The sequence below is a fragment of the Tachyglossus aculeatus genome, chromosome Y4, assembly GCF_015852505.1.
Source record: "Tachyglossus aculeatus isolate mTacAcu1 chromosome Y4, mTacAcu1.pri, whole genome shotgun sequence".
In the NCBI taxonomy this organism is placed as follows: Eukaryota; Metazoa; Chordata; class Mammalia; order Monotremata; family Tachyglossidae; genus Tachyglossus; species Tachyglossus aculeatus.
The window spans coordinates 5,620,204-5,645,292 of record NC_052096.1 but is presented as its reverse complement, the minus strand read 5'-3'; the positions used below and the strand labels follow the sequence as shown (position 1 = coordinate 5,645,292).

General features: G+C 50.6%; 1 protein-coding gene across 1 annotated transcript in view; it reads right to left on the bottom strand.

Annotated features, from left to right (window-relative positions):
• LOC119946799 (NXPE family member 3-like) overlaps nt 1–25,089 on the bottom strand; it is a 45,335-nt gene that overhangs the window by 11,049 nt on the left and 9,197 nt on the right. The window contains exons 9-10 of the mRNA XM_038768250.1: nt 22,550–22,676; nt 539–1,272 (exon numbers count right to left, since the gene is read on the bottom strand). Of these exons, the coding sequence (XP_038624178.1) occupies nt 539–1,272; nt 22,550–22,676 (861 nt within the window). The remainder of the gene's footprint in view (nt 1–538; nt 1,273–22,549; nt 22,677–25,089) is intronic.

The window sequence follows — 25,089 nt, the reverse complement described above, 5'->3', positions numbered from 1 at the left end:
TGGCGGAGCTGGGATTCGAACCCCTGACCTCGGACTCCCGAGCCCGGGCTCTTTCCACTGAGCCACGCTGCTTCTCCATTGAGACCGTGAGCCCCACGTGGGACAGGGACTGTGTCCAACCCGATTTACTTGTCTCCGCCCCGGCGCTTCGTACAGTGCCTGGCACAGAGTAAGCGCTTAACAAGTACCCTCAGTATTACTAAGGGGAGGGGCGGAGAGAATAATAATAATAATAATGGCATTTATTAAGCGCTTACTAGGTGCCAAGCACTGTTCTGAGCGCTGGGGAGGTTACAAGGCGATCAGGTTGTCCCACGGGGGGCTCACATTAATCCCCATTTTCCAGATGAGGAAACCGAGGCCCAGAGAAGTGAAGGGTCACCCAGCTGCCGAGCGGCGGCGCCGGGATTCGAACCCCTGACCTCGGACTCTTTGCACCGAGCCCCGCTGAGAGGGGCAGGGAGAGGGGGAGGCGGGCAGGGCCGGGAGGAGACGAGGGCCGGGCGGTTGGGACGCGCCGCGGGGGTCGGGTCCTTACAGGCCCAGCAGCAACTCGTCGTGCTTCGTGGTCACCTTCAGGTAGCTGCCGAAGGAGTGACCCACCAGGGCCCGGCAGGGCAGGCGCCGGGGGCGGGCGCAGAACCAGGTCTCGCCCGTCTGGCCGTCGGGGTAGCGGCAGACGGGGCCGGCCCCGGCGGGCGGCTCCACGTTACACTCGGCCTCCTCCCGCTCCGGGCCGGCCCGGAAGTAGCCGGTGAAGTTGACGGTGGCCGCCCGCTCCCGCCGGACCCTGCGCAGCACGGCTACGGCCTCGCTCGAGTGGATGAGCTTCACCTCCACGCGGGCCTCGCCGGCCCACAGCAGCGGGAAGGACAGCAGGTAGGTGCCGTTGCCCAGGTCCCGCACGGCCCCCGGGGCCCCGGCCTGCAGGCCCGGCGAGTAGAGGCGGGCCCGGAACAGGTCCCCGCCGTGGGCCTTGGGCTGGCCTCGGTGGTCTCGGGCCACCAGCAGGGCCCGCAGCCGCCCGCCCAGCGGGTAGGCCGCACCCGGCGGGGCCCGGAGCCCGTAGGTGGACGTCAGGGGACTGGTGGCGGCGGCCGGGTCCCCGCCGTCCCCGGGGGTGTCGGGCCAGCTCAGCAGGGCCTCCAGGTCGGGCGGGGCCGGGGGCCGAGGGGCACGGCGGGCCGGGGGCTCCAAAGAGGGCTCCGGCCGGGGGCAGGGCTGGGAGCGGAGGAAGGCCGCGGGCCACAGGCCGGACAGGTGGTAGATGACCTGGAAAGAGAGGGAATCGGGGGGGAAAATCAGTCAACAGACAAGCAGACTCCGGCGGGCCACCACCGCCAGGCCTCGGGGAGCCCACGGCTCCTGACAGCTCACCTCCTCCAGGAGGCCTTCCCAGACTGAGCCCCTTCCTTCCTCTCCCCCTCTCCATCCCCCCATCTTACCTCCTTCCCTTCCCCACAGCACCTGTATAGATGTATATATGGTCGTACATATTTATTACTCTATCTTACTTGTACATTTCTATCCTATTTATTTTATTTTGTTGGTACGTTTGGTTCTGTTCTCTGTCTCCCCCTTTTAGACTGTGAGCCCACCGTTGGGTAGGGGCTGTCTCTATGTGTTGCCAATTTGTACTTCCCAAGCGCTTGGTACAGTGCTCTGCACATAGTAAGCACTCAATAAATACGATTGAGCGTGGCTCAGTGGGAAAGAGCCCGGGCTTTGGAGTCAGAGGTCATGGGTTCAAATCCCGGCTCCACCACTTGTCAGCTGTGTGACTTTGGGCAAGTCACTTAACTTCTCTGGGCCTCAGTTCCCTCATCTGTAAAATGGGGATGAAGACTGTGAGCCCCACGTAGGACAACCTCATCACCATGTATCCTCCCAGCGCTTAGAACAGTGCTTTGCACATAGTAAGCACTTAATAAATGCCATCAGTATTATTATTATTATTATTGATTGATTGATTGATTGATTTCTATCCTATTTATTTTATTTTGTTGGTACGTTTGGTTCTGTTCTCTGTCTCCCCCTTTTAGACTGTGAGCCCACCGTTGGGAAGGGACTGTCTCTATGTGTTGCCAATTTGTACTTCCCAAGCGCTTGGTACAGTGCTCTGCACATAGTAAGCGCTCAATAAATACGATTGATTGATTGATTGATTGATTCCTGTCCTATTTATTTTATTTTGTTGGTACGTTTGGTTCTGTTCTCTGTCTCCCCCTTTTAGACTGTGAGCCCACCGTTGGGTAGGGGCCGTCTCTATGTGTTGCCAATTTGTACTTCCCAAGCGCTTGGTACAGTGCTCTGCACATAGTAAGCGCTCAATAAATACGATTGATTGATTGATTGATTGATTTCTATCCTATTTATTTTATTTTGTTGGTACGTTTGGTTCTGTTCTCTGTCTCCCCCTTTTAGACTGTGAGCCCACCGTTGGGTAGGGGCTGTCTCTATGTGTTGCCAATTTGGACTTCCCAAGCGCTTGGTACAGTGCTCTGCACATAGTAAGCGCTCAATAAATACGATTGATTGATTGATTGACTCCAGGTTCCCGCCTCCCGCCCCGGCCGACCTTTCGAAGATGAAACGCGGAGATGTAAACGAGAAGTTTAAGATTATCTGCTTGGGTTTCGGTGCGAAGGCAGAAGGAAATCCCATCTGGCCGTTCCCCCTTCCCCACCCACGCGGCCGCCCCCTCCCAACCCCCAGCCGGTCTTCTCGGGAGGAAGTGGGGGAAGGCCACAGGCCCCGTGTCTCAGTCAATCAATCAATCGTATTTATTGAGCGCTTACTATGTGCAGACCACTGTACTAAGCGCTTGGGAAGTACAAATTGGCAACACATAGAGACAGTCCCTACCCAACAGTGGGCTCACAGTCTAAAAGGGGGAGACAGAGAACAGAACCAAACATACCAACAAGATAAAATAAATAGGATAGAAATGTACAAGTAAAATAAATAAATAAATAAATAAATAAATAAATAGAGTAATAAATATGTACAACCATATATACATATATACAGGTGCTGTGGGGAAGGGAAGGAGGTAAGATGGGGGGATGGAGAGGGGGACGAGGGGGAGAGGAAGGAAGGGGCTCAGTGTGGGAAGGCCTCCTGGAGGAGGTGAGCTCTCAGCAGGGCCTTGAAGGGAGGAAGAGAGCTAGCTTGGCGGAGGGGCAGAGGGACTGGGGGCATTCCAGGCCCGGGGGATGACGTGGGCCGGGGGTCGACGGCGGGACAGGCGAGAGCGAGGTACAGTGAGGAGATTAGCGGTGGCAGAGGAGCGGAGGGTGCGGGCTGGGCAGTAGAAGGAGAGAAGGGAGGTGAGGTAGGAGGGGGCCAGGGGATGGATGGACAGCCTGGAAGCCCAGGGTGAGGAGTTTCTGCCTGATGCGCAGATTGATTGGTAGCCACTGGAGATTTCTGAGGAGGGGAGTGATATGCCCAGAGCGTTTCTGGACAAAGATAATCCGGGCAGGAGCATGAAGTATGGATTGAAGTGGAGAGAGACACGAGGATGGGAGATCAGAGAGAAGGCTGGTGCAGTAGTCCAGACGGGATAGGATGAGAGCTTGAACGAGCAGGGTAGCGGTTTGGATGGAGAGGAAAGGGCGGATGTCGATTCCCAGGACGGTGCGGCCGGACCCCAGCGCGGGTGGGAGTCCCCCGCTTCCCACCTGGGGGAAAGGGAAGGCCGGGACCCCCTGTGGTGTCTCCCCCTCGGATTCGGGGATACAGAACGGCGCCTGACCACGGGCCAGAAAAAGTCTGGCTCCGGACGGCAGGGCTGGGTGGGGGTGACTGACTTTTCTTTGCCTTTTCGGGAAGGGAAAAGGGATGGGACTTGGATTTCCTCCTTCTGCGTGGGGATTGTCACTCTTTATTGCAGCGTGGCTCAGTGGAAAGAGCCCGGGCTTCGGAGTCAGAGGTCATGGGTTCAAACCCCGGCTCCGCCACTTGTCAGCTGGGTGACTTTGGGCAAGTCACTTCACTTCTCTGGGCCTCAGTTACCTCATCTGGAAAATGGGGATGAAGACTTTGAGCCCCCTGTGGGACAACCTGATCACCTTGTAACCCCCCCCAAGCACTTAGAACAGTGCTTTGCACATAGTAAGCGCTTAATAACTGCCATCATTTTATAAGCGCTTAGTACAGTGCTCTGCACATAGTAAGCGCTCAATAAATACGATTGATGATGATTGCTGTATCGTCCTCTCCCAAGCGCTTAGTCCAGTGCTCCGCACACAGTAAGCGCTCCGTAAATCCGACTGAATGAATTCCCCAGCCGCCACCCACTCCCCGCAATTTGGGCTCTGCTCCTCTCAAGGATCCCAATAATAATAACGATGGCATTTATTAAGCGCTTACTACGTGCGAAGCACTGTTCTAAGCGCCGGGGAGGTTACAAGGTGATCAGGTTGTCCCACGGGGGGCTCACAGTCTTCATCCCCGTTTTCCAGATGAGGGAACTGAGGCCCAGAGAAGTCAAGTGACTTGCCCAAAGTCAACCAGCTGACAATGGGCGGAGCCGGCATTTGAACCCATGACCTCGGACTCCCAAGCCCAGGCTCTTTCCACAGAGCCACGCTGCTTCTCTACTTCCCAAGCGCTTACTTCAGTCATAAACAGTCCCATTCCCTGCCCACAGTGAGCTTACAGTCTAATAATAATAATAATAATGGCATTTGTTAAGCACTTACTATATGCAAAGCACTGTTCTATGCACTGCGGAGGTTACAAGGTGATCAGGTTGTCCCATGGGGGGCTCACAGCCTTAATCCCCCATTTTACAGATGAGGGAACTGAGGCCCAGAGAGGTCAAGTGACTTGCCCAAAGTCACACAGCTGACAATGGGCGGAGCCAGCATTTGAACCCATGACCTCAGACTCCCAAGCCCGGGCTCTTTCCACTGAGCCACGCTGCTCCGAGCCTCAGTTCCCTCATCTGTCAAATGGGGATGAAGACTGGGAGCCCCACGTGGGACAACCTGATCACCTTGTATCCCCCTGGGCGCTTGGAACAGTGCTTTGTACATAGTACAAAGCATATATATATATATACACACACACACACACACACACACACATATACATATACATATATGTATATATACATATACACATACATGGGTATGCATGTGTATGTATATATGTGCATACGTATATATACATACATGTGTATGTATGTATATATGTATGATATACACGCATACATATATACATATACATACACATACATGTATATATACATATACACATATATATACATACACATGCATACCCATATATACATATGTATGTATATGTATATATATGCATACCTGTAAATATGTATATGTTTGTACATATTTATTACTCTATTCATTTATTTTACTTGTACATATCTATTCTATTTATTTTATTTTGTTAGTGTGTTTTGTTTTGTTCTCTGTCTCCCCCTTCTAGACTGTGAGCCACTGTTGGGTAGGGACCGCCTCTATCTGTTGCCAACTTGGACTTTCCAAGCGCTTAGTCCAGTGCTCTGCACACAGGAAGCGCTCAATAAATATGATTGATTGAGTGAGCCCACTGTCGGGTAGGGACCGTCTCCATATGTTGCCAACTTGGACTTCCCAAGCGCTTAGTCCAGTGCTCTGCACACAGTAAGCGCTCAATAAATACGATTGATTGATTGATAGTAAGCGCTTAACAAATGTCATCATTATTGTTATTATTATTATTAGTAGTAGTAGTAGTAGTGCCTTGCCCTGCCACCCCCCAGAGCTTCCTCCCAGGAGCGGGAGGAGGGAAGCGGGCGGCCCCAAATTGCCCGTTGGGATGTGGGTTTGGGGGGAAGGGGTGAGGAGGAAGAGGAAGGAAAATTGTGTCCGAGGGTGGACGCCGGGCGGGCGACGGGGGCCGTTGGGGGAGGCGGGGGGGAAGGCTCGTCTTCCCCCCGACCCCCAGGCAAAGAGAAGTGGGGGGCCGGGGGTAGACTGAATGGGACGGCAGAGACAAGGGGGGGTCGCTGGGAAGAGACCGGAGCGTGGCGGAGCGGCTGGAGCCCGGGCCTGGTCGTGGGTTCTAATCCCGGCTCCGCCGATCGTCCGCCCCGTGACTCTGGGCAATTCACTTCACTTCTCCGAGAAGCAGCGTGGCTCAGTGGAAAGAGCCCGGGCTTTGGAGTCAGGGTCGTGGGTTCGAATCCCCACTCTGCCAACTGTCAGCTGGGTGACCTTGGGCAAGTCACTTCACTTCTCTGGGCCTCATCTGTAAAATGGGGATTAAGACCGTGAGCCCCACTTGGGACAGCCTGATCACCTTGTATCCCCTCAGTGCTTAGAACAGTGTTTTGCACGTAGTAAGCGCTTAATAAATGCAGTCATTATTATTATTATTATTATTCTCCGGGCCTCAGCTCTCTCAGCTGGAAAATGGGGATGAAGACTGGGAGCCCCATGTGGGACGGGGACTGTGTCCAACCTGATAAGCTTATATAGAGAAGCAGCGGGGCTCGGTGGAAAGAGCCCGGGCTTTGGAGTCAGGGTCATGGGTTCAAATCCCAACTCCGCCAATTGTGAGCTGGGTGACTTTGGGCAAGTCATTTCACTTCTCTGAGCCTCATCTGTAAAATGGGGATGAAGACTGTGAGCCCCCCGTGGGACAACCTGGTCTCCTTGTAACCTCCCCAGAGCTTAGAACAGTGCTTTGCACATAGTAAGCGCTTAATAAATGCCATTATTATTATATGTACCCCAATACTTAGTATTGTGCCTGGCACATAGTAAGCGTAGAGAGGTAGCGTGGCTCAGTGGAAAGAGCCCGGGCTTTGGAGTCAGGGTCGTGGGTTTGAATCCCAACTCTGCCAATTGTCAGCTGGGTGACTTTGGGCAAGTCACTTAACTTCTCTGTGCCTCAGTGACCTCATCTGTAAAATGGGGATTAACACTGTGAGCCCCACGAGGGACAACCTGATCACCTTGTAACCTCCCCAGAGCTTAGAACAGTGCTTTGCACATAGTAGGTGCTTAATAAATGCGAGTATTATTATTTTATTATTATTAACGACTTCCATTTATTATTATTCTCTCCTTCCACCCCCGATGACGCCGTCACCCCTTAAGGGGGCTTCTGGAGTCCTTGGGGAAGCAGCGTGGCTCAGTGGAAAGAGCCCGGGCTTGGGAGTCAGAGGTCTTGGGTTCTAATCCCGGCTCCGCCACTTGTCAGCTGTGTGACTTTGGGCGAGTCACTTCACTTCTCTGGGCCTCAGTTCCCTCATCTGTAAAATGGGGGGTGAAGACTGTGAGCCCCCCGTGGGACAACCCGATCACCTTGTATCCTCCCCGGCGCTTAGAACAGTGCTTTGCACATAGTAAGCGCTTAACAAATGCCATTATTATTATTAGGGAAGGGGGTGTTAGACTCTGTCTTAGCACAAGTAACTCCATCTTGCTTTCCGGAGTCTCTGAGCTTCTGGGCCCCTTCCCCAAGCCCCTAGGCCCCTTTCCACCTTCTAGACCGTAAGCCCACTGTTGGGTGGGGACCGTCTCTCTATGTTGCCAACTTGTACTTCCCAAGCGCTTAGTACAGTGCTCTGCACACAGTAAGCGCTCAATAAATACGATTGAACGAATTTTCACGGAAAGGCATCTGCTCACCGAGCAGGCTGTTGGCCCAACTGTTACAATTTGTGATTATACTGTGTTATTTCTCAATTGCCGGGTCATTTCAACCGAAAAACTCGTCTACTTGTGTGTACAAAGGCTGAAGTAAAATTCCACTCGGAGCCTTGCTCTGCCCCAGAAACGAGGAAAGCCTGACTGTCCCGTGGACTAAAGTTATGAGAGCGACCCAGGCTCTGACCGTCTCACTGACTGGGCAGAGTCGGTCTGCAACCAGGGGGGGGGGGCCAAGCGTGACTCAGTTTCCCTGGAAAGGCGCTTCTGGAGAGTTGGGAGCAAGAGTTGGCAGAGAGGAGGGAGGCTGCCCGGGCCGCTCCTCCCGGCCTTCCTCTTTCGGAGAAAGGCCAACCTCGGAAGGGCTCCAAAAAAACCTAAACTTATCAGTTGGGTCCATCGGCCCTGCCGGGCCAGGGTTGGCCGAGGGGCTTGGGAAGCTCGTGGTGGGCAGGGACTTGTGTCCGTTCCACGCTGGCCGCTCCCAAGCGCTCAGTCCAGAGCCCTGCACCCAGTCGGCGCTCAATAAATCCCATCCGGCTGAGTGGGAGCGAGACCCGAGCAGGTGCTCTGTCTTCAGCAGGTCCCAGGTGTTCCCCCTTCCTCCTCCTCCTCCTCCTGCTCACCCGCCCCATGTCTCCCTTCTGGGAAACAGGGCACCTGTTTCCCAGACCCACAGGCCTTCGGGTTTCCTATGCAACTGAGGAAGTGAGGGGGGTGAGGGGGGGGGGGTGAGAGACACACAAAAACACCTACACACATAAACACACACATACACACACATACACACCTCCCCCCACTTCTCTATAGCACCAGTAATGGAGAAAAACTGGGAGGGGGGGAGAAACGGGGGGAGGTGAGAGTGAGGGGGGCAAGAAGGGGAGACAGGTGGAGGGGGCTTGGGGGTTTTGGGGGGGGCAGGGGAGTACGGACGGTTGGGTGGGGGGAGAGAGAGGTGGGAGGCAAGTCAGTGAGGCAGGGGGAGAGGAGCTTGGAAGGGTTTTGGGGGGGCAGGGGGGTCCTGCTAATGCTTTGCACATAGTAAGCGCTTAACAAGTACCAAAATTATTATTATTATTATAAGGAGGGTGGGAGACAAGTCAGGAAGACAGGTGGAGAGGGGCTTGGAGGGTTTTTTGGGGGGCAGGGGGTTCCTGTAAGGAGGGTGAGGGAGAAACAGGTGGGAGACAAGTCAGAGAGACAGGTGAAAAGGGTTTTGGGGGGGCAGGGGGGTCCTGATAAGGAGGGTGAGGGAGAAACAGGTGGGAGACAAGTCAGGGAGACACGTGAAAAGGGGCTTGGAGGGTTTTGGGGGGGCTGGGGTGTCCTGATAAGGAGGGAAGGAGGGGGAGAAAGAGGTGGGAGACAAGTCAGGGAGCCAGGTGGAGAGAGGCTTGGAGGGAGAGGCTTGGAGGGTTTTTGGGGGGGCAGGGGGTTCTGAGAAAGGGGTGGGAGGCAAGTCAGGGAGACAGGTGGAGAGGGGCTTGGGGGGTTTTTTTGGGGGGGCAGGGGGTCCCTGGTAAGGGGAGTGGAGGAGAAACGGGTGGGAGACAAGTCAGGAAGACAGGTGGAGAGGGGCTTGGAGAGCAGTGGGTCCAGATAAGGAGGGAGGGAGGGGAAGAAAGAGGTGGGAGACAAGTCAGGAAGACAGGTAAAGTGGGGTTTGGAGGGTTTTTTTGTGGGGTGGGGGTCCTGATAAGGAGGGAGGGAGGGGCAGAAAGAGGTGGGAGATGAGACAGGTAGAGAGGGGCTTGGAGGGTTTGGGGGGGCAGGGGGGTCCTGGTAAGGAGGGAGGGAGGGAGGGGGGGGGGGAGAAAGTGGTGGGAGCCAGGTGGAGAGGGGCTTGGAGGGTTTTGGGGGGCAGGGGGGTCCTGGTAAGGAGGGAGGGAGGGGGAGAAAGAGGTGGGAGACAAGTCAGGAAGACAGGTAAAGAGGGGCTTAGAGGGTTTTTTTGGGGGGTGGGGGTACTGATAAGGAGGGAAGGAGGGGGAGAAAGAGGTGGGAGCCAAGTCAGGGAGCCTGGTAGAGAGGGGCTTGGAGGGCTTTGAGGGGCAGGGGGGTCCTGGTAAGGAGGGAGGGGGAGAAAGGGGTGGGAGACAAGTTAGGGAGCCAGGTGGAGAGGGGCTTGGAGGGGTTTTTTTGGGGGGCAGGGGGGTCCTGGTAAGGAGGGAAGGGGAGAAAGGGGTGGGAGGCAAGTTAGGGAGGCAGGTGGAGAGGGGCTTGGAGGGGTTCTGGGGGAGCAGGGGGGGTCCTGGTAAGGAGGGAAGGGGAGAAAGGGGTGGGAGGCAAGTTAGGGAGGCAGGTGGAGAGGGGCTTGGAGGGGTTCTGGGGGGTCCGGGGGGTCCGGGAAGGGGCACTCACCCCGGTGACCAGGAGCAGCCCGAACAGCAGGCCGACCGCGGGGCCCTGGCAGCCCACCCTCATGCCGCCACGAGCAGGGGGCGGGGGGGCTCGCCTGACCTCCGACCCCGGGTCACTGCCGCCGGGGAGCCCCCCGCCCCCAAAGCCCCTCGGGGACCCCAGCCATCCTCCCCCACCCCCTTCTGTCCTCCCCATTGACACCCTGCCCTTCCGCATCCCAAAAGGGACCCAGGCATCCTGTCCCACCCCGCCTCCAGGGGCCACGCCCCCTCCCTGCTCCCTCCAGGCTGGCATTCATTCATTCATTCAGTCAGTCGTACTTATTGAGCGCTTACTGGGTGCAGGGCACTGCACTGAGCGCCTGGGAAGTCCAAGTCGGCAACAGAGAGAGACCATCCCTACCCAACAACGGGCTCACGGTCTAGATTACTTCCCCCCCATCCCCGCATCCTACAGGGGACCCAGGCATCCTAAGGTCACGGGTTCTAATCCCGGCTCCACCTCTTTTAATAATAATAATGATAGCGTTTATTAAGCGCTTACTATGCGCCAAGCACTGTTCTACGCGCTGGGGAGGTTACACGGCGATCAGGTTGTCCCACGGGGGGCTCCCAGTCTTCATCCCCATTTTCCAGATGAGGGAACTGAGGCCCAGAGAAGTGAAGTGACTCGCCCAAAGTCACCCAGCTGGCAATTGGCGGAGGCGGAATTTGAACCCACGACCTCTGACTCCAAAGCCCGCGCTCTTTCCACCGAGCCACGCTGCTTCTCACTTGTCTGCTGGGTGACCTTGGGCGAGTCACTTCACTTCTCTGGGCCTCAGTTCCCTCTTCTGTCACATGGCGATGGAGACTGGGAGCCCCACATAATAATAATAATGATGGCATTTATTAAGTACTTATTACGTGCAAAGCACCGTTCTAAGCGCTGGGGAGGTTACAAAGTAATCTGGTTGTCCCACGGGGGGGGCTCACAGTCTTCATCCCCATTTTCCAGATGAGGGAACTGAGGCCCAGAGAAGTGAAATGACTCGCCCAAAGTCACCCAGCTGGCAATTAGCAGAGCCGGAATTTGAACCCATGACCTCTGACTCCAAAGCCCGCGCTCTTTCCACTGAGCCACGCTGCTTCTTGCTTGTCTGCTGAGTGACCTTGGGTGAGTCACTTCACTTCTCTGGGCCTCAGTTCCCTCATCTGTCACATGGGGTTGGAGACTGGGAGCCCCATATGGGACGGGGACTGTGTCCAACCCCATCTGCTCGTACTAATAATAATAATGATGGCATTTGTTAAGCTCTTACTATGTTCTAAGCGCTGGGGAGGATACAAGGTGATCGGGTTGTCCTAGGTGGGGCTCACAGTCTTCAACCCCACTTTACAGGTGAGGTAACTGAGGCACAGAGAAGTTAACAATAATAATAATGGCATTTATTAAGCGCTTACTATGTGCAAAGCACTGTTCTAAGCGCTGGGGAGGTTACAAGGTGATCAGGTTGTCCCATGGGGGGCTCACAGTTTTAATCCCCATTTTCCAGATGAGGTCACTGAGGCCCAGAGAAGTGAAGTGATTTGCCCAGAGTCACAAAGCTGACAGTTGGAGGAGCCGGGATTGATAGCTGTGTGACCTGGGGCAAGTCACTTCACTTCTCTGGGCCTCAGTGACCTCATCTGGAAAATGGGGATTAAAACTGTCAGCCCCCCATGGGACAACCTAGACTGTGAGCCCACTGTTGGGTAGGGACCGTCTCTATATGTTGCCAACCTGTACTTCCCAAGCACTTAGTACAGTGCTCTGCTCTGCACACAGGAAGCGCTCAATAAATACGATTGAATGAATGAATGAATGAACGAACCTGATCACCTTGTAACCTCCCCAGCGCTTAGAACAGTGCTTTGCACAAAGTGCTTAACAAATACCATTATTAAGTCACTTCATTCATTCATTCATTCATTCATTCAATCGTAGTTATTGAGCGCTTACTCTGTGCAGAGCAGTGTGCTAAGCGCTTAGGAAGTACAAGTTGGCTTCACTTCTCTGGGCCTCAATGACCTCATCTGGAAAATGGGGACGAAGACTGTGAGCCCCCCCAGCGTGGGACAACCTGATCACCTTGTAACCTCCCCAATGCTTAGAACAGTGCTTTGCACATAGTAAGTGCTTAACAAATACCATTATTAAGTCACTTCATTCATTCATTCATTCAATCGTATTTATTGAGCGCTTACTGTGTGCAGAGCACTGTACTAAGCGCTTGGGAAGTACAAGCTGGTTTCACTTCCCTGGGCCTCAGTGACCTCATCTGGAAAATGGGGATTAAAACTGTGAGCCCCCCGTGGGACAACCTGATCACCTTGTAACCTCCCCAGCGCTTAGAACAGTGCTTTGCACATAGTAAGTGCTTAACAAATACCATTATTAAGTCACTTCACTTCTCTGGGCCTCAGTTACCTCATCTGTAAAATGGGGATTAAAACTGTGAGCCCCCCCGTGGGACAACCTGATCACCTTGAAACCTCCCCAGCGCTTAGAACAGTGCTTTGCACATAGTAAGTGCTTAAGAAATACCATTATTAAGTCACTTCACTTCTCTGGGCCTCAGTGACCACATCTGTAAAATGGGGATTAAAACTGGGAGCCCCCCGTGGGACAACCTGATCACCTTGTGACCTCCCCAGCGCTTAGAACAGTGCTCTGCACATAGTAAGTGCTTAACAAATACCATTATTAAGTCACTTCACTTCTCTGGGCCTCAGTGACCTCATCTGGAAAATGGGGATGGAGACTGGGAGCCCACCGTGGGACAACCTGGTCACCATGTAACCTCCCCAGAGCTTAGAACAGTGCTTTGCACATAGTACGCGCTTAATAAATGCCTTCATTATTATTATTATTATTATTATTCCTGTCATCTTTGACCTCCTCCTGAGGTTCAGGTTTGCTAACCTAGTCGCCGTACGTCCATCTCGCCACCGACCTCTTGCCCACAGTCCCGCCTCTGGCCTGGATCGCCCTTCCTCCTCATTCAATCGTATTTATTGAGCGTTCACTTTGTGCCGAGCACCGTACTGAGCGCTTGGAAAGTACAATTCGGCAACAAACAGAGGCAATCCCTATCCCACGGACAATCACTCGCCCCCCGTTCGAGGCCGTCTCCTCCTCCAAGACCAAGCCCACCCTTTCCTCGTCTCCCACTTCCTTAGAGAAGCAGCGCGGCTCAGCGGAAAGAGCCCAGGCTTGGGAGTCAGAGGTCGTGGGTTCTAATCCCGGCTCCGCCACTTGTCGGCTGTGTGACTTTGGGCGAGACACTTCACTTCTCTGGGCCTCAATTCCCTCATCTGGAAAATGGGGATGAAGACTGGGAGCCCCCGGGGGGGACAACCCGATCATCTTGTATCCTCCCAGCGCTTAGAACAGTGCTTCGCACATAGTAAGCACTTAACAAATACCACCATTATTATTTATTACTATTCTGCGCTACCTTGACTTGCTCCCTTTATTCAACCCCCACCCACCACTACTTACACCACTTACATCCACAACCCTCATTCATTTATTCCTGTTAATAATAATAATAATAATGATGGCATTTATTTATTGTCAGCTGGGTGACTTTGGGCAAGTCACTTAACTTCTCTGGGCCTCAGTTACCTCATCTGTAAAATGGTTTTTTTTTAAATGGCATTTATTAAGCGCTTACTATGTGCAAAGCACTGTTCCAAGCGCTGGGGAGGATACAAGGCGATCAGGTTGTCCCATGGGGGGCTCACAGTCTTCAACCCCATTTTACAGATGAGGTCACTGAGGCTCTATTTATTTATTTATTTATTTATTTTACTTGTACATATCTATTCTATTTATTTTATTTTGTTAGTATGTTTGGTTTTGTTCTCTGTCTCCCCCTTTTAGGCTGTGAGCCCACTGTTGGGTAGGGACTGTTTCTATATGTTGCCAACTTGTACTTCCCAAGCGCTTAGTACAGTGCTCTGCACACAGTAAGCGCTCAATAAATACGATTGATGATGATGATGATGATGATGAAGTGACTTGCCCAAAGTCACCCAGCTGACAGTTGGCGGAGCCGGGGTTTGAACCCATGACCTCTGGCTCCAAAGCCCGTGTTCATGTCCGTCTCCCCCTCTAGACTGTCAGCTCGTTGCGGGCAGGGAATGTGGCTGTCATATTGCCGCGTTGTCCTCTCCCAAGCGCTTAGTACAGTGCTCTGCGCACAGCGAGCGCTCAATAAATCCGACCGATTGACTGATTACGACTGGGGTGTCCAGCCCAGCTTGGCACTAATAAGCGCTTAACAAATGCCATCGTTATTATTATTAAAGGCCCCGGGGTGGTCAGTCATGGGTGGTGGCCATGTTTCCGTCAGCCGCCTTGAGGCACTCTAGCCTCAATTCTTATCTAGCCTAATTATTATTATTAGCAATGATTATTATTATTATTCATTCGTTCAGTCGTATTTATTGAGCGCTTACTGGGTGCAGAGCACTGTCCTAAGCGCTTGGGAAGTACAATTTGGCAACGTGTAGAGACGGTCTCTACCCGACAAAGGGCTGACTCTAGCCGGAGGTGTTGGCGCAGGGGGGTGGGGGACGACACAAAAGCGTCCCTCCCATCAATCAATCAATCAATCGTATTTATTGAGCGCTTACTGTGTGCAGAGCACTGGACTAAGCGCTTGGGAAGTCCAAGTTGGCAACATATAGAGACGGTCCCTACCCAACAGTGGGCTCACATGTTGGCGCAGTGGGGTAGGGGGAACACAAAAGTGTCCCTCTCATCAATCAATCAATCAATCGTATTTATTAAGCGCTTACTGTGTGCAGAGCACTGGACTAAGCGCTTGGGAAGTACAAGTTGGCAACATCTAGAGTCAGTCCCTACCCACCAGTGGGCTCACAGTCTAAAAGGGGGAGACAGAGAACAAAACCAAACATACTAACAAAATGAAATAAATAGAATAGATATGTACAAGTAAACTAAATAAATAGAGTAATAAATATGTACAAACATATATACAGGTGGTGTGGGGAAGGGACGGAGGTAAGATGGGGGGGATGGAGAGGGGGACGAGGGGGAGAGGAAGGAAGGGGCTCAGTCTGGGAAGGCCTCCTGGAGGAGGTGAGCTCTCAGTAGGGCCTTGTTTGGGCAGCCGGATACAAGGGTGCAGTTGACCCCCCCTGGGGTGAGGGGGTGGCCTAATGGTTAGACCCCGGGCCTCAGAGCCACGAGACCCTGGGTTCTCACCCCAGCTCGGCCACTTGTCAATCAATCAATCAATCGTATTTTTTGAGTGCTTACTGTGTGCAGAGCACTGTACTAAGCGCTTGGGAAGTCCAAGTTGGCAACATATAGAGACGGTCCCTACCCAACAGTGGGCTCACAGTCTTAAAGGGGGACCGCCGTGTGACCCTGGGTGAGTCACTTCCTTCCTCCAGACCTCCGTTCCAACCTGTTTTTCTTGTATCCGTCCTCTAGACCATCGGCTCATTATGGGAGGGGAACCTGTCTGCTTTTTCTCTTCTATTGTCCTCTCCCAGGCATTGAGAACAGTGCTCCGCAAATAGGAAGCGCTCAGTAAATACCACCGATTGCTCTATCTCAGCGCTTAGAAGAGTGCCTGACATTCAGAGAAGCAGCGTGGCTCAGCGGAAAGAGCCCGGGCTTTGGAGTCAAAGGTCATGGGTTCAAACCCCGGCTCTGCCAGTTGTCAGCTGGGTGAATTTGGGCAAGTCACTTCACTTCTCTGGGCCTCAGTTACCTCATCTGTAGAGTGGGGATGAAGACTGTGAGCCTCCCCCCCACACCCCGAGGGACAACCTGATCACCTTGTAACCTCCCCAGCGCTTAGAACAGTACTTTGCACATAGTAAGCGCTTAATAAATGCCATCATCATTATTATTATTATACAGCACTTGTGTATATTTGTACATATTTATTACTCTATTAATGATGTGCATATAGCTATAATTCTATTTATTCTGATGGCATTGACACCCGTCTACTTGTTTCGTTTTGTTGTCTGTCTCCCCCTTCTAGACTGTGAGCCTGTTATTGGGTAGGGACCGTCTCTATATGTTACCGATTTGTACTTATTAATGATTCAAGTGCTTAGTACAGTGCTCTGCACACAGTAAGCGCTCAATAAACACGATAGACTGTGAGCCTGCTGTTGGGTAGGGACTGTCTCTATATATTGCCATCTTGTACTTCCCAAGCGCTTAGTACAGTGCTCTGCACACAGTAAGCGCTCAATAAATGATTGAATGAATGAATGAATGAATGTGTATATAACTATAATTCTATTTATTCTGATGGTATTGACACCCATCTACTTGTTTTGTTTTGTTGTCTGTCTCCCCCTTATAGACTGTAAACCCGTTGTTGGGTAGGGACCACCTCTATATGTTGCCAATTTGTACTTATTAATGATTCAAGCGCTTAGTCCAGTGCTCTGCACACAGTAAGCGCTCAATAAATATGATTGAATGAATGAATGAATGTGTATATAGCTATAATTCTATTTATTCTGATGGCATTGACACCCATCTACTTGTTTTGTTTTGTTGTCTGTCTCCCCCTTATAGACCGTAAACCCGTTGTTGGGTAGGGACCACCTCTATATGTTGCCGATTTGTACTTATTAATGATTCAAGCGCTTAGTCCAGTGCTCTGCACACAGTAAGCGCTCAATAAATATGATTGAATGAATGAATGAATGTTTATATAGCTATAATTCTATTTATTCTGATGGCATTGACACCCGTCTACTTGCTTTGCTTTGTTGTCTCTCTCCCCCTTCTAGACTGTGAGCCCGTTGTTGGTTACGGACTGTCTCTATATGTTGCCGATTTGTACTTATTAATGATTCAAGCGCTTAGTCCAGTGCTCTGCACACAGTAAGCGCTCAATAAATATGATTGAATGAATGAATGAATGTGTATATAGCTATAATTCTATTTATTCTGATGGCATTGCCACCCGTCTACTTGCTTTGCTTTGTTGTCTCTCTCCCCCTTCTAGACTGTGAGCCCGTTGTTGGGTACGGACCGTCTCTATATGTTGCCGATTTGTACTTATTAATGATTCAAGCGCTTAGTCCAGTGCTCTGCACACAGTAAGCACTCAATAAATACGATTGAATGAATGAGTATATAGCTATAATTCTATTTATCCTGATGGTATTGACACCTGTCTCCATGTTTTGTTTTGTTGTCTGTCTCCCCCTTCTAGACCGTGAGCCCGTTGTTGGGTAGGGACCGTCTCTATATGTTGCCGACTTGTCCTGACCCGAGCGCTTAGTACAGTACTCTGCACACAGTAAGCGCTCAATAAATACGACTGACTGAATGAATGAATAGTAAGCGCTTTGTTGTTGTTGTCGCCTTACGCTGTCGAGTCGTGTCCGACCCGTAGCGACGCCAGGGTCACGTCTCCCGCAGAACGCCCCACCTCCGCCTACAACCGGTCCGGTAGTGAATCCAGAGAGTTTTCTTGGGAAAAATCGGGAAAAATCGCCGCTTTCCACGCAATAAACTGGAGTCTCCGCCCTCGACTCTCTCCCACGCCGCTGCGGCCCAGCACGCGGGAGTTTTGTTCTCTGTCTTCCCCTTCTAGACTGTGAGCCCACTGTTGGGTAGGGACTGTCTCTAGATGTTGCCAACTTGGACTTCCCAAGCGCTTAGTACAGTGCTCTGCACACAGTTAGCGCTCAATAAATACGATTGATTGATTGATTTTGACTTGTAGCCACTGGCCGCGCTAGGAATGGGATGGGCTGACCTCTGCTTGACTCTCCCTCCCATAGCCGAGACCAGTAGAGGCCTGGAAACTCCCCAGGTGTGGCCCTGAGATTGAGCGTTTAACAAGTACAATTGACAAAAAAGGAGGGGAGGCGCCGCAGGGCGAAGCGTAATAATAATAATAATAACAATGATGGCATTTTTTAAACGCTCCAGGTGGGTTTGTCTCCGCTGTTGCCTCCACATCCCTTCCTGCCCTTCCGCATTGTTAGAGATCGTGTTTCATTTGGACTTTCAAACAACCTTCTACAGTTCCTGCTCGCCAAGGATGCTAAGCAACAGTGAATTTGAAGGGAGAAGATTCCACAGGATATTATTTTGGCACTAATAACGATAATGATAATAACGATGGCATTTATGAAGCGCTTACTATGTGCAAAGCACTGTACTAAGCGCTGGGGAGGTTACAAGGCGATCAGGTTGTCCCATGGGGGGGCTCACAGCCTTCATCCCCATTTTACAGATGCGGTAACTGAGGCCCAGAGAATAATAATGATAATAATGATGGCATTTATTAAGCGCTTACTATGTGCAAAGCACTGTACTAAGCGCTGGGGAGGTTACAAGGTGATCAGGTTGTCCCATGCGGGGGCTCACAGTCTTCATCCCCATTTTACAGATGAGGGAACTGAGGCCCATAGAAGTGAAGTGACTTGCCCAAAGTCACACAGCTGACAAGTGGTGGAGGCGGAATTTGAACCCATGACTTCTGACTCCGAAGCCCGGGCTCTTTCCGCTGAGCCACACTGCTTCTCTTAAACCAACTCTAAAATAATAATAATGTTGATATTTATAAAGTGCTTACTATGTGCAAAGCACTGTTCTAAGTGCTGGGGAGGTTACAAGGTGATCAGGTTGTCCCATGGGGGGGGCTCACAGTCTTTATCCCCATTTTACAGATGAGGTAACTGAGGCCCAGAGAAGTGAAGTGACTTGCCCAAAGTCACACAGCTGACAAGTGGTGGAGCCGGGATTTGAACCCATGACTTCTGACTCCAAAGCCCGGGCTCTTTCCGCTGAGCCACGCTGCTTCTCTTAAACCAACTCTAAAATAACAATAATAATAATAATAATAATAATAATGTTGGTATTTGTTAAGCGCTTACTATGTGCCAAGCACTGTTCTAAGCGCTGGGAAGGTTACAAGGTGATCAGGTTGTCCCACCTGGGGCTCACAGTCTTCATCCCCATTTTACAGATGAGGTAACTGAGGTACAGAGAAGTGAAGTGACTTGCCCAAAGTCACGTAGCTGACAAGTGGTGGAGCTGGGATTTGAACCCATGACTTCTGACTCCAAAGCCCGGGCTCTTTCCGCTGTGCCACGCTGCTTCTCTTAAACCAACTCTAAAAATAATAATAATAATAATAATAATAATAATAATAATAATAATAATAATAATAATGTTGGTATTTGTTAAGTGCCAGAGAAGTGAAGTGACTTGCCCAAAGTCTCACAGCTGACAATTGGCAGAGCCAGGGTTTGAACCCATGACCTCGGACTCCAAAGCCCGGGCTCTTTCCGCTGAGCCACGCTGCTTCTCTAAATAGGACTGAATGAATCCATCGATCAGTGGTATTTATTGAGCGCTTACTATGTTATGTGCAGAGCACTGGACTAAGCCCTTGGGAGAGGACAAGGCAAAAGCATTAGCAGACTCATTCCCTGCCCACAGTCTAGAGGGGGAGATAATAATTAATATAAATAATTGATCAAGCGCTTAGTACAGTGCTCTGCACACAGTAAGCGCTCAATAAATACGATTGAATGAAGGAATAATACGTATCTGTCGTCAAATCCTGTCAGATCCACCCTCACAACATGGCTAAAATCCTCCCTTTCCTCTCCATCCAAACTCTACCACGCTCATCTGTGGTAGACTGTGAGTCCGCCGCTGGGTAGGGACCGTCTCTATATGTTGCCAACTTGGACTTCCCCAGCGCTTAGTACCGTGCTCTGCACACAGTAAGTGCTCAATAAATACGATTGATTGATTGATTGGTTGATTGATCTAAGCACTTATCCTATCCTGCCTCAACTTCTGCATCTTCTAGCCTGTGAGCCCGCCGCTGGGTAGGGACCGTCTGTACACGTTGCCAACTAGGACTTCCCAAGCGCTTAGTCCAGTGCTCTGCACACAGTAAGCACTCAATAAATACGATTGATTGATTGATTGATTGATCGAAGCACTTAGCCTATCCTGCATCAACTTCTGCATCTTCTAGCCTGTGAGCCCGCCGCTGGGTAGGGACCGTCTCTATACGTTGCCAACTTGGACTTCCCCAGCGCTTAGTCCAGTGCTCTGCACACAGTAAGCGCTCAATAAATACAATTGATTGATTGATTGATTGAAGCACTTAACTTCTGCATCTTCTAGCCTGTGAGCCCGCCGTTGGGTAGGGACCGTCTCTATACGTTGCCAACTTGGACTTCCCCAGCGCTTAGTACAGTGCTCTGCACACAGTAAGCGCTCAATAAATACGATTGATTGATTGATTGGTTGATTGATCTAAGCACTTATCCTATCCTGCCTCAATTTCTGCATCTTCTAGCCTGTGAGCCCGCCGCTGGGTAGGGACCGTCTCTATACGTTGCCAACTTGCACTTCCCCAGCGCTTAGTACAGTGCTCTGCACACAGTAAACGCTCAATAAATACGATTGATTGATTGATTGATTGAAGCACTTATCCTATCCTGCCCCAACTTCTGCATCTTCTAGCCTGTGAGCCCGCCTCTGGGTAGGGACCGTCTCTATACGTTGCCAACTTGTACTTCCCAAGCGCTTAGTACAGTGCTCTGCACACAGTAAGCACTCAATAAATACGATGGAATGAATGAATGAATGACAAGCCCTGAAGACTCAATCAACGATATTTATTGAGCACTTACTGCCATAAGCACTTGGGAGAGTACACTCCCTTTTAATAATAATAATAATAATAATGATGGCATTTATTAAGCGCTCACTATGTGCAAAGCACTGTTCTAAACGCTGGATATCACACAATCAGGTTGCCCCACGTGGGGCTCACAGTCAATCCCCATTTTACAGATGAGGTAACTGAGGCCCAGAGAAGTGAAGTGACTTGCCCAAGGTCACACAGCAGACATGTGGAGGAGCCGGGATTCGAATCCATGACCGCTGACTCCAAAGCCCGGGCTCTTTCCACTGAGCCACGCTGCTTCTCCCAGACTAAGCCCCGCTTTTCCTCTGCTCCCCCTCTCCCCCTTACCCTTGTGTATATATAAACATATTTATTATCCTTCTATTTATTGTTATTAATGATGTGTACATATCTAGAATTCTATTTATTTAGAATGACGCTACCGATGCCCATTTACTTGTTTTGATGTCTGCCTACCCCCTTCAAGACGGTGTGGGCAGGGATAGAGAAGCAGCGTGGCTCAGTGGAAAGAGCCCGGGAGTCAGAGGTCATGGGTTCAAATCCCGCCTCCGCCACTTGGCAGCTGGGTACCTTGGGGCAAGTCACTTCACTTCTCTGGGCCTCAGTTCCCTCATCTGTCAAATGGGGATGAAGACTGGGAGCCCCCGTGGGACAACCTCATCACCTTGCAGCCTCACCAGCACTTAGAACAGTGCTTTGCACATAGTAAGCGCTTAATAAATGCCATTATTATTATTATTATTCTCTAGGCCTCAGTGACCTCATCTGGAAAATGGGGATGAAGACTGGGAGCCCCCCGTGGGACAACCTGATCATCTTGCAGCCTCCCCAGTGCTTAGAACAGTGCTTTGCACATAGTAAGCGCTTAATAAATGCCATTATTATTATTACTCTCTGGGCCTCAGTGACCTCATCTGTAAAATGGGGATGAAGACTGTGAGCCCCCCGTGGGACAACCTGATCACTTTGTAACCTCCCCAGCGCTTAGAACAGTGCTTTGCATATAGTAAGCGCTTAACAAATGCCATTATTATTATTATTACGCCATGCTGCTTCCCACATATACCACAATCATTATTATTATTATCATTATCATTCTCCCACCCTCCACGCCACCCCACTTCCCTTCTGTGAGCCTCAGTGACCTCATCTGTCAAATGGGGATGAAGACAGGGAGCCCCCCGTGGGACAACCTGATCACCCTGTAACCTCCCCAGCGCTTAGAACAGTGCTTTGCACATAGTAAGCGCTTAACAAATGCCATTATTATCATTATTATTGTTATTACGCCATGCTGCTTTCCACAGATACAATCATTATTATTATTATCATTATCATTCTCCCACCCTCCACGCCACCCCACTTCACTTCTGTGAGCCTCAGTGACCTCATCTGTCAAATGGGGATGAAGACTGGGAGCCCCCCGTGGGACAACCTGATCACTCTGTAACCTCCCCAGCGCTTAGAACAGTGCTTTGCACATAGTAAGCGCTTAACAAATGCCATTATTATTATTATTATTACGCCATGCTGCTTCCCACAGATCCCACAATCATTATTATTATTATCATTCTCCCACCCTCCACGCCACCCCACTTCACTTCTGTGAGCCTCAGTGACCTCATCTGTCAAATGGGGATGAAGACTGGGAGCCCCCCCGTGGGACAACCTGATCACTTTGTAACCACCCCAGTGCTTAGAGCAGTGCTTGGCACATAGTAAGCGCTTAATAAATGCCATTATTATTATTATTATCCCCCCAAGAGATCCAGGCCCGGCCCCGGTCCTCCCTCCATTGAGTCACTCACACCGTGAACGTGAGGCTGAGGAGGAGCACCGGTCCCATCCGTCGCTTCCATCTTGAGCACCGGCCCACCTCGTCCGACACCTTCTTCTTCTTCTCCGGGCCGCTCCACTCTCCCATCCCGTCTGGCCACCTGTCAGACGGGAAAGCCGGGGCGGGCCTGTTTCGGTCACGCCGTCCGATTTATTGAGCGCCTACTGTGTGCAGAGCACTGGACTAAGCGCTTGGGAAGTACAAGATGGCACATATAGAGACGGTCCCTACCCAACAGCGGGCTCACAGTATGTCTAACTCCATCATTTTATTTCTTCCTATTAACGTCTGTCTCCGCCTCTAGACCGTCAGCTCGTCGTGGGCAGGGAATGTGCCTGTTTATTGTTGCAATGTATTCTCCCAAGCGTTCAGTACAGTGCTCTGCACACGACAGGCACTCAATAAAGGCGACTAGGACTCCCTTTCCTTGGAAGGGTTTCTGAGGCCTAGTTTGACTCAGCCCCGACGACAGGCTCATCCCAGGCCCTCCCGCGGATCCTGAGGAACTCGGGGAAACTCCGTCTGTCCGTGATAATGATAATAAAACTGTGGTATTTGTTAAGCGCTTATTATGTGCCAGGCACTGTACTAAGCGCTTGAGAGAGGACACGACCTCAACAGACACATTCCCTGCCCGCAATCCCACCCCCTTGTCCTCCCCTCCTGCCCAGTATAATAATAATAGGCAAGCGTATAGCTTTAATTCTATATATGCATATGTTTGTACATATTTATTACTCTATTTATTTATTTTACTTGTACATATCTATTCCATTTATTTTATTTTGTTAGTATGTTTGGTTTTGTTCTCCGTCTCCCCCTTTTAGACTGTGAGCCCACCGTTGGGTAGGGACTGTCTCTAGATGTTGCCAATTTGTACTTCCCAAGAGCTTAGTACAGTGCTCTGCACATAGTAAGCGCTCAATAAATACGATTGATGATGATGATAATTCTATTTATTCTGACGATTTATTATTATTATTATTATTATGTAGAAATTGATATAAGTGCTGTGGGGTTGGGAGGGCGTTTTCTGACTAATAACCGTTACTCCTTCACTCGCTGAATATTTGAAAATGACCCTTCTCCGGCCCCTCGCCAACTCTTCACGTCAAAAGCATTTCCTGTGTGCACTGCACGAGGCGCGTGGTGGAATCCGTTCATAAATCAAATTTATTGAATGCCTACAGTAATAATAATAATAATAATAATAAATCTTTTAGACTGTGAGCCCACTGTTGGGTAGGGACTGTCTCTATATGTTGCCAATTTGTACTTCCCAAGCGCTTAGTACAGTGCTCTGCGCATAGTAAGCGCTCAATAAATACGATTGATGATGAATAATAATAATAATGGCATTTATTAAGCGCTTACCATGTGCAAAGCACTGGTCTAAGCGCCGGGGTGATCAGGTTGTCCCACGGGGGGCTCCCAGTCTTCATCCCCCTTTTCCAGATGAGGTCACTGAGGCCCAGAGAAGTGAAGTGACTTGCCCAAGGTCACACAGCACACAGCAGATAGGGTTAGAGAAGCAGCGTGGCTCAGTGGAAAGAGACCGGGCTTGGGAGTCAGAGGTCATGGGTTCAAATCCCGGCTCCGCCAATTATTAGCTGTGTGACTTTGGGCAAGTCACTTCACTTCTCTGGGCCTCAGTGACCTCACCTGTCAAATGGGGATGAAGCCTGGGAGCCCCCCACGGGACAACCTGATCACCTTGTAACCTTCCCAGCGCTTAGAACAGTGCTTTGCACATAGTAAGCACTTAATAAATGCCATCATCATTATTATTATATTATATATTATTATGGAGAAGCAGCGTGGCTCAGTGGAAAGAGCCCAGGCTTGGGAGTCAGAGATCATGGGTTCAAATCCCGGCTCCGCCAATTATCAGCTGTGTGACTTTGGGCAAGTCACTTCACTTCTCTGGGTCTCAGTGACCTCATCTGTAAAATGGAGATGAAGACTGTGAGCCCGCCATGGGACAACCTGATCACCTTGTAATCTCCCCAGCGCTTAGAACAGTGCTTTGCACATAGTAAGCGCTTAACAAATATCATCATTATTATTATTAAGCGCTGTACTAAGCGCCTAGAATCAATCAATCAATCAATCATATTTATTGAGTGCTTACTGTGTGCAGAGCACTGTACTAAGTGCTTGGGAAGTACAAGTCGGCAACATAAGAAGCGCACATAGTAAGCGCTTAACAAATATCATTATTATTATTATTATTAAGCGCTGTACTAAGCGCCTAGAATTAATCAATCAATCGTATTTATTGAGTGCTTACTGTGCGCAGAGCACTGCACTAAGCGCTTGGGAATTACAAGTCGGCAACATAAGAAGCGCACATAGCACTTAACAAATATCATCATTATTATTATTAAGCGCTGTACTAAGCGCCTAGAATCAATCAATCAATCAATCATATTTGTTGAGCGCTTACTGTGTGCAGAGCACTGTACTAAGCGCTTGGGAAGTACAAGTCGGCAACAGAAGAAGCAGCATGGCGT